We start from the raw sequence: 14,870 nt of genomic DNA on the forward strand, positions 1-14,870 counted from the left end.
GTCTATTCTGGGTATCTCATAAAAATGGAATCATTGGGGCGCCTGGGTGGCTCAGTTGGTTAAGCGTCTGCCGTCGGCTCGGGTCATGATCCTGGGGTCCTGGGATTGAGCCCCACATGAGGATCCCTGCTCAGCAGGGAAATCTTCTTCCTCTGCCTCTTCCCCCTGCTCATGCTCTCTGTGTCTCTCAAATAAATAAAATCTTAAGAAAAAAGGGGTTCATTATATATTTTTCCTTTTGCATCTGCCTTATTTCACTTACCAATGTTTTCAAGGTTTATCTACATTGTAACATGTATCACAATTTCATTCCTTTTTATGGCTTAATATTCCATGCATGTATATACTACTTTGTTCATCCATTCATCCATTGATGGATGTTTGGGTTGTTTCCACCTTATGGCAATTGTGAATAATGCTGCTATGAATATTAATGTACAACTCTCCGTTTGAGTTTTTGCCTTCACTTCTTTTGGTGATATACTCAGGAGTGGAATTGCTGAATCATATGGTAATTTTATGTTTATAAACTTTTTGAGGAACTGCCAAATTTTTCCACAGTGGCTCTACCACTTTACATTCCCACCAGCAGTGTACAAAGATAACAGTTTCTCTACAACCTTGCCAACACCTATTTTCTGAGGTTTTGTGTTTGTTGGTTTGTTTTATAGTAGCCATCCTAATGGATGTGAGGTGGTGTCTCATTGTAGTTCTGATTTGCATTTCCCTGATGATTAGTGAAGTTCTGCTTCTTTTCATGTGCTTATTCATCCTTTGTGTATCTTCTTTGGAGAAATGTCTGTTCAAGTTCTTTGCCCACTTTTGAATTGGATTGTTTTTGAGTTGTAGGCGTTCTTTATATTGGCTAGATATTAATCTCTTATCAGATAAATGAATTGCAAATATTTTCTCCTATTCTGTGGATTACCTTTTCACTTTCTTGATGGTATCCTTTGATGCACAAAAGTTTTTAAATTTAGAAGTTCAGTTCCTCTATATTTTTCTTTTGTTACTATGCTTTTGATGTCATATCTAAGAAATCATTGTTAAATCCAATATCAGAAGATTTTGCCTTATGTTTTCATCTAATAGTTTTATAGTTTTAGGTCTTACATTTAGGGTTTTGGTAATTTTGAGTTAACATATAAATGGTGTAGGCAAGTCCTAACTTCATTTTTTTGTATGTGGATATCCAGTTTTCCCAGCATCATTTGTTGAGAAGACTGTCCATTCCCCTTTGAATGGTCTTAGTATCCTGATTGAAAATCAATTGAAGTGGTCTTAGTATCCTGATTTGGGGGGTGGGGGGGAGTCAATGCAAGGGCTTATTTCTGGGCTCTCTTCTCTATTCCATTGGTTTATATATCTGTCCTTAGGTCAGTATCACACTATTTGATTGCTGTCGCTTTGTATTAAGTTTTGAAATTAGGAAATATGAGTCCTCCAATGTTTTTTTGCCCCCAAGATTGTTTGGCTATCCAAGGCTCCTTCTAATTCCATATGAATTTGAGGATGGTTTTTTATATTTCTGGAAAATAAAAATAGGACTTTGATAGGTATTACACTGAATATAAATCATCTTGGTTGTAGTATTGTCGTGTTAACAATATTAAGTCTTCCAATCCATGAACATGGCATGTTTTTTTCATTTATTTCTGTTTCTTTAATTTCTTTCAGCAGTGTTTTACAGTTTTCAGTATACAAGTCTTTCACCCTTTGGTTAAATTTATCTCTAAATTTATTTTTTTAATTTTTTTTTATGTTTTATTCTTTTTGATGCTATTATGTTTGTGCTGCTGGAGTGATCCTCTTTTTGATACTGTTGTGAATGGAATTATTTTCTTCATTTCCTTTTATGGTTGTTTATTGTTAGTGTATAGAAATGAAACCAACGTTTGCATGTTGGTTTTATATCATGCAACTTTGCTCATTTCATTTATTAGCTGTAACAGGGCTTTTGGGGGGGTAGTTGATGTGTATTCTTTGGGGTTTTCTAGATGTAAGACCATGTTATCTGTGAATAAGGATAGTTTTACTTCTTTTTTTTTTTTCCAATTCAGATACCTTTTCTTTTTTTTTCTTGCCTAATTGCTCTATTTAATTGAAGTGGCAAAGTTGGGCATCCTTATCTTGTTTCTGATTTTAGGGGGAAAGCTTTGAGTTTTTCACCATTGAGTATGATGTTGGGTGTGAGTTTTTCATAAAAGACCTTTAATATGTTTAGGAAATTTTCTTCCTTTCCTAGTATGAGTGTTTTTATCATGAAAAGGTGTTAAATTTTGTCAAATGCTTTTCTACCTTAGTTGAGAAGATCATGTACCTTTTTTTCCTCCATTCTATTAGTGTAGTAAGTTATATATAATTGATTGTTTTTATGTGTTAAACAACCCTTGTGTTCCAGGGGTAAATCCCAATTGGTCATGATTTGTAATACTTTTATTTTATTTTATTCATTTTTTAAAGAATTTTTAAAATTTCTATTTATCTGAGAGAGAGAAAAAATGAGAGAGAAAGCAAGAGTGGAGAGAAGGAGAAGCAGACTTCCGCTGAGTAGGGATCCCAATGTGGGGCTCGATCCCAGGACCCAGAGATCATGACCTGAAGCGAAGGCAGACATTTAACCGATTAAGCCACCCAGGCACCTCTATAATACTTTTAGTATGTTGCTGAATTTTATTTGCTAAAATTTGTTGAGGATTTTTGTATCAGTATTTATGAGGGATATTTATCTGTAGCTTTCTTTGCTTGTGATATCTTTGTCTGCCTTTGGTATCAAAGTAATGCTAGCTTCTAGAATGAGTTAGGAAGTGTTCTCTCCTCTTCAGTTTTTTGGGAGTGAGGAGGGTTGATTATAATTCTTTTATATATTATATATTTTATATATATATTTTGTATGTATATATTGTATATATATATATAATTATATATTTTTGTAGATTATGTGTTTCTAAACATTTATTCATTACATCCAGATTATCCAATTTGGTGGTGTACAGTTGTTCATAGTATTGTCTTATAATCCTTTTTATTTCTGTGAAGTTGGTTGTTATGTCTCCACTTTCTCTTTTGTGATTTTAATCATTCGTTGAGTCTTTTTTATCCTTAGTCAATCTGTAAAAGATTTGTCAATTTTGTTTATCTTCAAAGAACAAACTTTCATTTCTCTACTTTTTCTGTTCTATATGTTGTTTATTTTTGCTCTGTTCTTTATTTTTCTTTCCTTCTGCTAATTTTTGATTTAATTTGCTATTTTCTAGTTTCTTAAGACGTACAATGAAGATTAATTTGAGCTCTTTTTAATGTATGTGTTTATACCTATAAATATCTTCTGTAGCACTGTTTTTCTGTATCATAAGTTTTGATATGTTTGTATTTTTGTTTTCATGTGTCTGAAGATAGTTAAGAGTGTATGATTCAGTCTCCACATATGTGTGTATTTTTCAGTTTTCCTTCTGTTATTGATTTCTAGTTTCATTTCATGGTTGTCAGAAAAACCACTCAATCCTTTTAAAATTTATTATGACTTGTATTGTGACCTAATCTATGGTCTGTTGTAGAGGATGTTCCACGTGTACTTGAGAAGAATGTGTATTCTATTTTGTTGGGTTGAGTGTTCTATATATATCTGTTAGGTCAACTCTTTTATAGTATTTTTCTTTCTTTTTTTTAAGATTGATTTATTTATTTTAGAGAGAGAGAGCATGCAGTGGGAAGGGGCAGAGGGAGAGGGAGGGAGAATCCCAGACTCCCCTCTGAGCACAGAGCGCAATGTGGGGCTCAATCTCTTGAGGCTAAGATCATGACCTGAGCCGAATTCAAGAGTCAGATGCTTAACCAACTTAGCCACCCAGGCGTCCCGATAGTGTTTTTCAAATTCTCTTTTTTCTTTATGGAACTTCTGTGTGGTTGTTTTGTTCATTATTGGAATTGGAATATTATAGTCTCTTACTGTTAATTGTAGAACTTTATTTTTCAATTCTATTCTGTATTTGTTTCATATGTTTTGGAGCTCTGTTCTTAGGCATTTATATGTTTATAATCACATCTTCATGAGTTGACACTTTTTTCAGTATATAATATCTTTGTCTCTTTAACAGTTATTCACTGAAAATTCATTTTTTATGGTTTTGTGTTGTTGTCTGCACCTTTATTTCAACTTGAAGTACTCTCTCTAACATTTCTTATAAGGCAGGTCTAAATGGCAGTGAACTCCGTCAGTTTTGTTTATTCTAGGGAAGTCTATCTCACCTTCATTTTTTAGTGAATATCGTGTTCTTGGTTGATAGGTTTTTTTTTTCTTTCAGCACTTCAGATATACATTCTACTGGCCTGGAAGATTTCTGCTGAGAAATTCACTCGTCGTTTTATGGGGGTTCTTGCTTTGCTTTTGCTGCTTTCAAAATTGTTTGTCTGACTTTTGACACATTGTTTATAATGTGTCTCAGTGTGACCTTCTTTGATTTCATCCTATTTGGTGTCTGTTGGCTTCTTGAAGCTGGATGTCTGTTCTCCACCTCCACCCCTGATTTGGGAAGTTTTTTACTATCCTTTATTAATTTTTTAAAAATTTAAAAAAATTTATTTATTTATTTGACAGAGAGAGAGAGCAAGCATAAGCAGGGGGAGGGGCAGGCAGAGGGAAAGGGAGAAAGGGGCAGGTGGAGGGAAAGAGGCAGAGGGAGAGGGAAAGGGAGAAGCTGAGCAAGGAGCCTGATGCAGGGCTCAATCCCAGGACCCTGGGATCATGACCTGAGCTGAAAGCAGATGCTTAATCAACTGAGCCACCCAGGTGCCCCTTGGCTATTCTTTAAATAAACTTCGTGCCCCCTTCTCACTTTTTTCTCCCTCTGGGAGCCCCATATGCATATACTTGTCTGCTTGATGCTGTCCTATAAATACCCTAGGCTTTATTCACTCTTTTTCATTCTTTTTTCCTTTTTATTTCTCTGGATAATTTTTAATGACCCTGTCTTCACGTTCATGGATCCTTTATTTTGATTAAGTCTGCTGTTGAATCTCTTCAGTGAATTTTTCATTTTACTTATTATTTTCTTCAGCTCCAAAATTTCTGTTTGGTTCTCTTTTATATTTTATATCTTCTTTAAAATTCTCATTTTGCTTATATATAATTTTCCTGAGCTCGTTGAATATCTTTATGATGGTTATTTTGAATTCTTTGTCAGGTAATTCATATACCTCCATTTCTTTATAGTTGATTCCTGGAGTTTATTTTGTTCCTTTTTATCTACCCATATTGGGGGGGAATAAAAGAGTCTTTTATGGACTGGCTTTGTAGCTGCAGATTCTGGGGACCTCCAAAACCTTTCCCGTGGAAGTGTCTTCTCTAGACTCCTGTGTGTAAATTCCTAATTAGAGGGCTTTTCCTTTTTTTTTTTTTTTAGCTTGTAATCACTTGCTCCCTCTGGTTTTTGTCTGTGGTACTACAGGTTCTCTGGAGTACTGTAAGCCATCCAGCTCTCTCTTGTTTTCAGCAGCTCCCAGGCTTTTAGAGTATGTCAGGTCCCATCGACTCTCTAACTCAGGCAAGACAGAAACCAGTGCCTCAGGCAGTGCCAAGCTGGAATGTTGTACAACATAGTCCACTCTTCTTGTCTCCCCATTCAGGCTAGAGACCGCCAAGCTATATAGGTTTGTCTGCTATACTGCTAGTCTTCTGGAGTGGCACCAAGCTACCTAACTGTCCTTTGTTCTCAGTGGCCCCCTGGCATCTAGGGTATACTGGGTCTTGTCAGTGCTCTGAGACAGGTGACACGGAAACCACCAGTCTTTCAGACAGCTTCCTGAAAAAGTGCGACATTGAATACACAGTCCAGCAGTTTCCTTTCCCTGGAGAAATTGGGAGTTGGGGATTTTCTCCCCCTAATTAAGACCTGAGCCAGGGGGACAGATTATGGTGAGTGAATGCATTCTAGTCTAAACCTTAGCCTTTGTGCTCAGTAGCCCCCATCTCAGCACCATTTCCTGTCAGTGCTTAGATTTAAGCAAGACAGAAACCAGTCTCCTGGGTAGCTCCCCAAATAGTCTGTACGTTGGATGTATGTTTCAGTCTTCTCTTTTCCTCCTCAGGGAAAAGCCAGGAGTTGGAAGTTTTCCCTGAGTCACACCATGCTAAGCTGGGGAGAGGGACTAAGGAAGTGGTGCCACGAATTTTCCTACTTTCTATGCAGCTGGTTTCATACTCATCTAGGGGCAGGAGTCTCTTAACTGTTTTCCAGATTTCTCACAAAAGTAATTGCTCCATGTATTGTTGTTGAATCAGTGTTTCCATGAGGGCAAGGAGGGTTTGTTGATGCACACTTAATGAATTTTTAAAGTGGAGATGTGCGTGGATGTTGTGGTAAAATTAGTGTTTTGAAAATATTCTCTGGCTGAAATGTAAAGATGTAAGAGTGGTAGATAAGAAACAGGAAATCCAGTTAGGAGATTATTGGAGTAGTTTTTCAAGAGATTTTAATAGCTTGGACTGGGGTGGTGGCTTTGGATATGGAGAGATAGTTAGAAGACAAAAATTAAGAGGGTTGGTAATTGTAAATGGGCAATGAAGGGAAGAGGGAATTGTTAAGGATGACTCAGTGTTCTAGCAAAGGCAACTCTGTGAATGGTGATATCCTTTATTGAAAGAACAAACACTAGAATGTTAAAAGTTTGGTCTCATATGAGACATTTCAGGTGCCTTTGAGATATCTAACTGGTATGTTTGACTAGTCTTATGAATATAGCACATAAAGGAGCAAACTGGGTTTTAGATACAAATTTTAGAGTTGCAGGCCATATTTATTCTGCATCTTTAGGAATGTAATGTTTTCTCATTAGAATGTAAGTGCCATGAAGGCAGGTATCTTTTCTATGATGTTCCCTGCTTTATCCTTAGATTTTGTTGATGTTTCTGGCACATTGTACAAGCTAAATATGTTTATTGTTGTTTGTTTTATTGTCTCCACCCTCCATCCCCACTGCCCTGGTATTGCTAAAAACATTCAAAAGAAATACATATTGCTCCATTTTCACAATCATTATGTAATATTTCATACTTACCTAAGAGCACATGTAATACATATGTTAGTTATGAGGTATATTAATAAATTAATAAGATGAAACCATCAAAACTGTCACTTAAGAGCTAAATATTACTTTTAAAGCTATGTGGCTTCCCCTTCTCAATCCCATCCCTTTGCCTACTCCCATAGTGTTAATCATTGTCCCGAAGTTTGTAATTACATTTATTTTTTAAGGATGGCTTTACCACATACATACATATTCCCTAATACATATATATTCCTAAACACTGTTACTTAATTTTGCTTTTTTTTGTTGTTTTTTTTTAAATGGCATGATATTGTATATCATTTTCTGCCATTTGCTTTTTTTCACTAATCCATGGTAGAGGTTATTTTTATTGCTTATCATAATCCATTGTATGAATATGAGACAATTTACATATTACCTTTAGTAAATACTTTTGGTTGTTTCTAGTCTTTTTATGTTATGCTGTTTAAATAATACTGCTATTGGCATTTTTGTAGAAATTGAGACACTGATTTAAAATTTACGCAGAAAAGACGTAGCATAGCCAAAATGTTTTTAAGTAAATTTTTTACATTTTGTTTCCCTCTTGAACCTAGAAGTTGTTCCCAAAAAATTGGAAAATATTTTTCCTATTTCTGTGTAAAGCTTTTTTTGTTCTGTTATAGAAGGCCTTTCTGTTAATATTCTGTATGTGAATCTGTATGATTCCAAATTTAAAAAAATTATTGATATGTTCTTTATGTATATTATTCCATATTTGAAAAGAATCCTTATTTTCCATTCAGCACCAAGTTCCCTACATATCAGAGCAAGGTTGATGATGATTTATTTTATTTATTTATTTATTTATTTATTTATTTATTTATTTGAGAGAGAGAGAGCGCAAGCAGCAGAGGGGCAGGTGGGAAGGGAGAGAGAAAATCTTGAGCTTCATCCCACAACCTTGAGATCATGACCCGAGCTGAAATCAAGAGTCATACACTTAATTGACTGAGCCGCCCCAGGTGCCCCTAGAGCAAGGTGGATGATTCTTATAAACTTCAATTTTCTTTATCCTTACTAATTTTGTCTAACTCATTTATAGATAGCTAACAGAGGTACATTGAAATCCTCTGTAGTATTTAGGGAATTGATCAGTTTATCTTTATATTTCTTGTCAGCTTTTCTTTTATATATTTTGAAACTATGTTTTAAGTGCATTAAGATTCATGACTGTTACATCTTTTTAGTGGATGTACTTTTTAAGTATATGGAATATATGTTTCTTATAAAATTTTTTGCTTTGAAGTCTATTTTTTATGACTGTGATATACCTGATTGCTTTTGGTATATGCCTTGCATTTCTTTTTCTATAAATTCATTTTCAAGATTTCTGTGTGGTTTAATTTTAAGTGTCTCTATTGAACAACAACATATAGATGATTATTTTCTTTTTCTCTTCCCACCTCTTCCGTCCCTCCCTACCACTCTTCCTTTTTTTCCAAATAATCTGAGTGTCTCAGTTTTAATAAATCAGTTAAATTTATTTGTGTTTGCTTTAGTTCTGAGCATATTTGGACTTATTTTCTACCACCTTATTTTGTGCTTTCTTTTACCTCTTTTCCCCTTATGTTTGTCATATTCAATTGATATGGGTTTTTGTCCTTTTTTCCTGTAGTGGTTTGGAAGTTCTATATCCCATCTATCATTTTCTCAATATAACATCTTTATTGTGATATAATTTGCATACAGCTCAGTCATTTAAAGTGTAAATTCATTGGCTTTTATTTGATTCACAAAGTTTTGCAACTATATTTGAACATTTTCATCACTCCATACCCATTAGTAATCACTCCTCATCTTCCCCCTAACTTTCTCCCCTCCTCACCCCTAGACAACTTCTAATTTACTTTATGTCTCTATGTATTACCCTAATCTGGAACTTACATATAAATGGAATTATACAATATGTGGTCTTTTGTGTCTGACTTCTTTTACTTGGTATAGTTGACTCTTGAAAAATGCACTAATCCCTATGTAGTCAAAAATATGTGTGTAACTTTTGGCTCCCCCAAAACTTAACTACTAATAGCCTATTGTTGACCAGAAGCCTTATTGATAACATAAACAAACAGTTGATTAACACATATTTTATATGTTATATGTATTGTATGCTGCATTCTTAGCAATAAGCTAGAGAAAATCATAAGGAGGAGAAAATACACACATGGCACTGTACTGTATTGAAAACAATCTATTTATAAGTAGAGCCACACAATTAAAACCTGTGTTGCTCAAGGGTCAGCTGTATATTGTTTTCAAGGTTCATCCATGTAATAACATGTATCAGCACTTGATTTTTATGACCAAATAATATTCCACTGCATGAATATACCAAGTTTTATTTATCCATCAATCAATCGAAAGATACTTGGGTTGTTTCTACTTAGGGATATTATGAATAATGCTGCTATGAACATTTATGTACAAGTTTTTGTATAGACATGTTTTCATTTCTCTTGGGTATTATGAGTGTAATTCCTGGGTCATATGGTAGCTCTATGTTTAACCTTTTGAAGAACTGCCTGACTTCTTTCCAAAGCACCTGTACCATTTTATATTTTCACTGCAGTGTATGAGAATTCCAATTCTCCATATTCTTACCAACACTTATTAAAAATAGATACAACTGAAGAGCAAATTTTTTTTCCTTTTTTCTAATTTCTAAGAGCTTTCCTAGTTATGATTAATTATTTGTCTCTTATCTGCCTCAGCTTTGCTTGAGTTGCCTAAAATATTTCTCTGAACTTGGCTTTAAATGGTATGGCAGGGGCACCTGCGTGGCTCAGTTGGTTAAGCAACCGACTCTTGATTTCAGCTCAAGTCTTGCTCTCAGGTCATGAGTTCATGCCCCGTGTTGGGCTCCACACTAGCATGGAGTGAGTGAGTGAGTGAGTAAATACATACATACATAAATACATACATGCTAGGCGTGGAGCCTACTTAAGAATGAATGAATGAATGAATGAATGAATGAATGAATGAATATGGTATGGCAATTTGGAAAGGTTGACATGTCAAAGTGCATAAAATTTTTCTGAAAAAAATAGTTTAATAACTTCTTAGCTATGATTAGATAATTAAAATAATTCTTTTCAATTAAAGCAAATTTTAATGGTTTCTATTTAGGGAAAATATTTTGTCCCATTATAAAATTTGCATTAACAATAAAGTTTTTCAGCTCTAATGCAAACCTAGAAAAAAATAGTCTGTCTTTTAGTGTCCCACCTTTCTCCTTTTTGTTCGCTCCTGTTCTCTGAATTATAATCTTATATGTAAATATTATATACTAGCAATTCAGTTTTTTATTTTTATTTTTATTAAGATTTTATTGATTTATTTGTCAGGGAGAGAGCACAAGCAGAGGAAACAGCAGGCAGAGGGAGAAGCAGGCTCCCCACTGAGCAAGGAGCCCGGTGGGGGACTCGATCCTAAGACCCCAGGATGATGACCTCAGCCAAAGGCAGACGCTTAACTGACTGATCCACCCAAGCATTCCAACAATTCAGTTTTAAAAATTTAATAGAATTAAAGAGCTTTAGAGCTAAAAATTCCTTCAGATATATCAAACTTTAACGGCCTTATTTTGCAGATAATTTTTTTTAAAGATTTATTAATATATGACCATTTGTTTTGTATTTGCCATAAAAGTGATAGATATAATACATATTTTACTTTTTAATTGTAATATTCATGATGTATTTACAAATCTGTGGCTATTTTCATTATCCGTAAGTTTTTGAAGTTCTTAAAATCTAAAAAGTCAGTATATAGACTGTTTTTCTTCATTCATTATAACAAATTTTGAAATTTTGCATATATTAGACCCGCTCTGAAATTTTTTAAACTTTTGTTAGATGTTTTTTAAAATCATATACAACTCTTTGATATTCTGAATTCTCTTCTATATAATGGGAATTTCTTTGGGGGTAAATGTATATTGAACCAATTTCTTTGTTATTTCTCAAACTTGCCTTCTATGGAATATATTTTGGAGTGACCAACTTTATGATCTTCCTCAAGCAAAGAGAGATGTCCGTCCAGATTTTAAATGTTAAAAACATATTGTACTGGCAGTTATTATCTCAAGATAAGGAATCAAAGATGAAATGCTATCTGTGTTTTCATATGACATAAAACAGTATATCATTGGATTAAATTGCATTAAGTATCAACAATTATGCAAATTCATGACACATTTTACCTGGTTTTACATCCTTAGGATATTTATATCTTCTTCTAAACTGCTTATTCAGTAGAGAAATTTAAAGAGATTAATATACTGAACATTATCAACTTTATAATAGTCTTATCTTTTCAATTGAAGACTCAGTTTGACTCTCCCATATACATTGTAACTCTGAATAATGTTACAAGGTTTTCATACTTCCTAGCACTGATGAGAGACTGATTCAAAAATAGTGCATATTTTTAAAAAAAAAAGTGCATATTCAAAGAGCAAATTTTAATAGCCAACCCTTGAGGCACTCAAAGTGAAAAAGACTTTTAGATTAATGATTGCCTTTTTTTTTTAAACCTAATAACATGACATTACAGAGAATTTTTCTTTTTATTAATCAGGGTACCTTGATCATTGTATAATATACAATGAGGTATTTTACCAATTAGTGATTTTCTTAATCTGTTCCAGCTACTATAATAAAATACCACAGACTTTGTAGTTTATAAACAACAAAAATTTATTTCTCACAGTGCTGGAGGCTGGAAGTCCCAAGATCAGGTTGGATGACAGCCCTCTTCCTGGTCGGTGGGCAGGGTCTTCTGGCTGTGTCTCATATAGTGGAAGGAGCAAGGTGGCTTTGTGGGATCCCTTTAATAAGACCACTCATCTCATTCATGAAAGCTCCGTGCTCATGACCTAATCACCTCCCAAAGGGCCCATTTCATAATACCGTCATCTTTGGCTATTAGGAGTTCAACATATGAGTTTTGAGGGGACACAAACATTTACACCATAGCAGTGATAAAAAATTTTATCTTATGATCTTATTAAGTTTATTTCTGAAAATAGATAAGGGTGATGGAGCGCCTGGGTGGCTCAGTCGGTTAAATGTAGGACCCTTGATTCTGCTCAGGTCACCATCTCAGGGTCCTGGGGTCAGCTCCTGTCGGGCTCTGAGCTCAGCAGGGAGTCTGCTTCTCTCCCTCTCCTTCTTTCTCTGCCCCTCCCTTGCACATGTGTATGTGTTCTCTCTCAAATAAATAAATAAATTTTATTTAAAAAATCAAATATATAAGGGTGAAATTCTGAGGAAATAAACCACCTTGTAAAAATTAGTTCTTGTTCTGTAGAGAATTTGGGGTAACGTCATGTTGCTTGCCTGCATTATAATAACTGGTCCACATTACATAGAACTCTGAATAGAACAAGTGGGTAAAACAGGTCAATTTAAATCATAATAATCTCTAGTACTGGCTTTTGTCTTTTTATTTCAGCTCTCATGTTTATTGTTAACTTCCACTTTCTTTGCATTTACTATCTGATATTCTAGCTTCTTAAAAAGAATGCTTCATTCAGTTTCATGTTTTTAAAATAAATACATCTTAAACTATAAGTATATATCTAACTATTGCCTTTACTGAAGCCCATATTTTGGATTGTGGGTGCTTTTCTTACCATTCGTATCTAAAAATTTCATGAATTCTGTGTTTTTTTCTCTTTTAATTGTACGTTGTTTTTTCTAGTTTTATTGAGTTATAATTGACATATAACCCATATGTTCTTTAAGAATATAATCTTCAGTGTCGAGTTTGTTTGCTGGTTTTTTTAATCCCACTAACTTTGTGTTGTTTTTTAATCTAAAGTTACGTTGCTGTTAAAATATGTGGTTAATCTGATATTCTTTGAAATTTGTTGAAAGTCCTTTTATAATCTAGCACATGGTTATTTTTGTAAATGTTCTCTTGTTCCTGTATACTTGTTATACTTGTATACTTGGGTAACAAGTAGAAATACTTGTTAGCTACCTGAGTCTCTGTTTATATATTTATTTGATTCAGTTTATCAGTGATGATCAAATTTTTAAATGGCTTTGCTGCCTATGGACTAGGTAAAATGATCTTAAAGAATCTTCAATAAAGAATCTTTAGTTGGGGTTCCTGGCTGGCTCAGTCTGTTAAGTGGTCGACTCTTGATTTCAGTTTAGGTCTTGATCTTAGGCTTATGAGTTCAAGCCCTGCACTGGGCTCCACGCTGGGCATGGAGCCTACTTAAAAAAAAAAAAAAAAAAAAAAGTAAAGAATCTTCAGGTGAGAATATTAAGGAAATTTCACTTTAGGTTTAAAGAGATAACTTAAAATTTATCAACTTTGACAAAAGTCATTTTTTTCTGCTTTTGAAACCCCAAGAGAGCAATCATAGACGTAGTAGCAACAGCAGTAATGTTAGTAGTAATAGAAATGGTAACAGCAGCAGTAGCAGTTAACTTTTATGGAGCTCTTACTATCTGCCAGGCATCATTCAGAGCTATCTAAATTGGTTAATGAATTTAATCCAATAATGACTATGACATATTCTTGTTTTTCTCATTTTATAGATGAAAAAAGTAAAATGCAGAAAGGTTAATTTGTTTGCCATAGTCACATTGTTGTCACATTCTCTTTCAACAAACCAAGGTAAGTTTGTTCATTTGGACACATAAGTTCATTTTTTTCTTTCTCCTTTTCAGTTATTAGAAAAGTTAAAAGAACGTTGGCTCGACACTGGTTTATGGCATAATCTAGAGTTGGTGAAGACAGTCATTGTAGAACCTCAGGGAGGAGAAAAAACTGATTTTGATGAATTACTGCAGGTGTACTATGATGCAATCAAGTACAAAGGAGAGAAAGGTAAATGGAAATTATTTGATAGTCAATGAAAAAATATTTTTTATCATAAAGTAAGAAGTTGGTGCTGTCAGAATTTTGTTTGTTTTCTTTTTAAATGAATTGCACTTAAGAGAAAAATTATACTTTATAATCTGGGTGAAAAGAAAATAAGTTGAAGAAATTCTTTTATTTGAAGTTGTTCTCCTATGAATATTTTCATTTGGAGATGCCAGTTCAACTTGAAGAAACAGCATACATTCAGGTAAGGAAGACATTTAATATAGTCTTCCTTACGCTACCTAAAAGGTTTTGTGAAAGGATGGATGGAGTATGCATAAATGTCTTCCTTACTAGCCAGATGAACCCTACATTTTGATGCAAATAATGTACTTTATGCTTACATTCTATTACAAAAGGTAAATTTGAGTTTTCAAAACACAGCTGAAGTCTCAATTTCAAATTTAGAGAATGTCCATAAAAAGTTTGACAGGAAGAGCTAATAGTAATAACTTATGAGCAGTGTATCATCTTAAAGATGCTATAACTTAACTGTCAATATTGTCAGTATGATAAGATTATACAAAGTGTTTTGTATGTTTTAAGTGTTTTCCAATATAATATTGATTCAATATGATATATAGTACAAACTAGAATTGTTTAAATCATTCTGAGAACTTTATACTCCGGTGGTAAAAGTAGTGATTGCAGTTTCACAATTGCTTAGTTCATCTGCAAGTTAATAATACTCTGATGTGGCTTTTCTGTGTGAGTTATCTGGGAGATACACAGTTTATAAATTGGCTTGGTACCACAGAAATGTAATGTTGTGTCCATTTTAAAACTTTATCTCATCATAATTTTTTATTTTGATTCTTTTAAATTTGCTATGCTTACTTAATAAGATCTTTTCAAAATGACAAGGATAAGCAGTTTCAGGGAATTTTCGGTGTGTTTTT

At 33.8% G+C, this 14,870-nt stretch overlaps 1 protein-coding gene across 1 annotated transcript in view; it reads left to right on the forward strand.

Moving 5' to 3' along the window:
• Window positions 1-14,870, forward strand: part of BRIP1 (BRCA1 interacting helicase 1) — a 175,648-nt gene that overhangs the window by 113,081 nt on the left and 47,697 nt on the right. Inside the window, exon 15 of the mRNA XM_057318005.1 lies at window positions 13,776-13,935. Coding sequence (XP_057173988.1) covers window positions 13,776-13,935 — 160 coding nt within the window. The remainder of the gene's footprint in view (window positions 1-13,775; window positions 13,936-14,870) is intronic.

This window comes from Ursus arctos, unplaced genomic scaffold (assembly GCF_023065955.2).
Source record: "Ursus arctos isolate Adak ecotype North America unplaced genomic scaffold, UrsArc2.0 scaffold_24, whole genome shotgun sequence".
NCBI classification, from domain to species: domain Eukaryota; kingdom Metazoa; phylum Chordata; class Mammalia; order Carnivora; family Ursidae; genus Ursus; species Ursus arctos.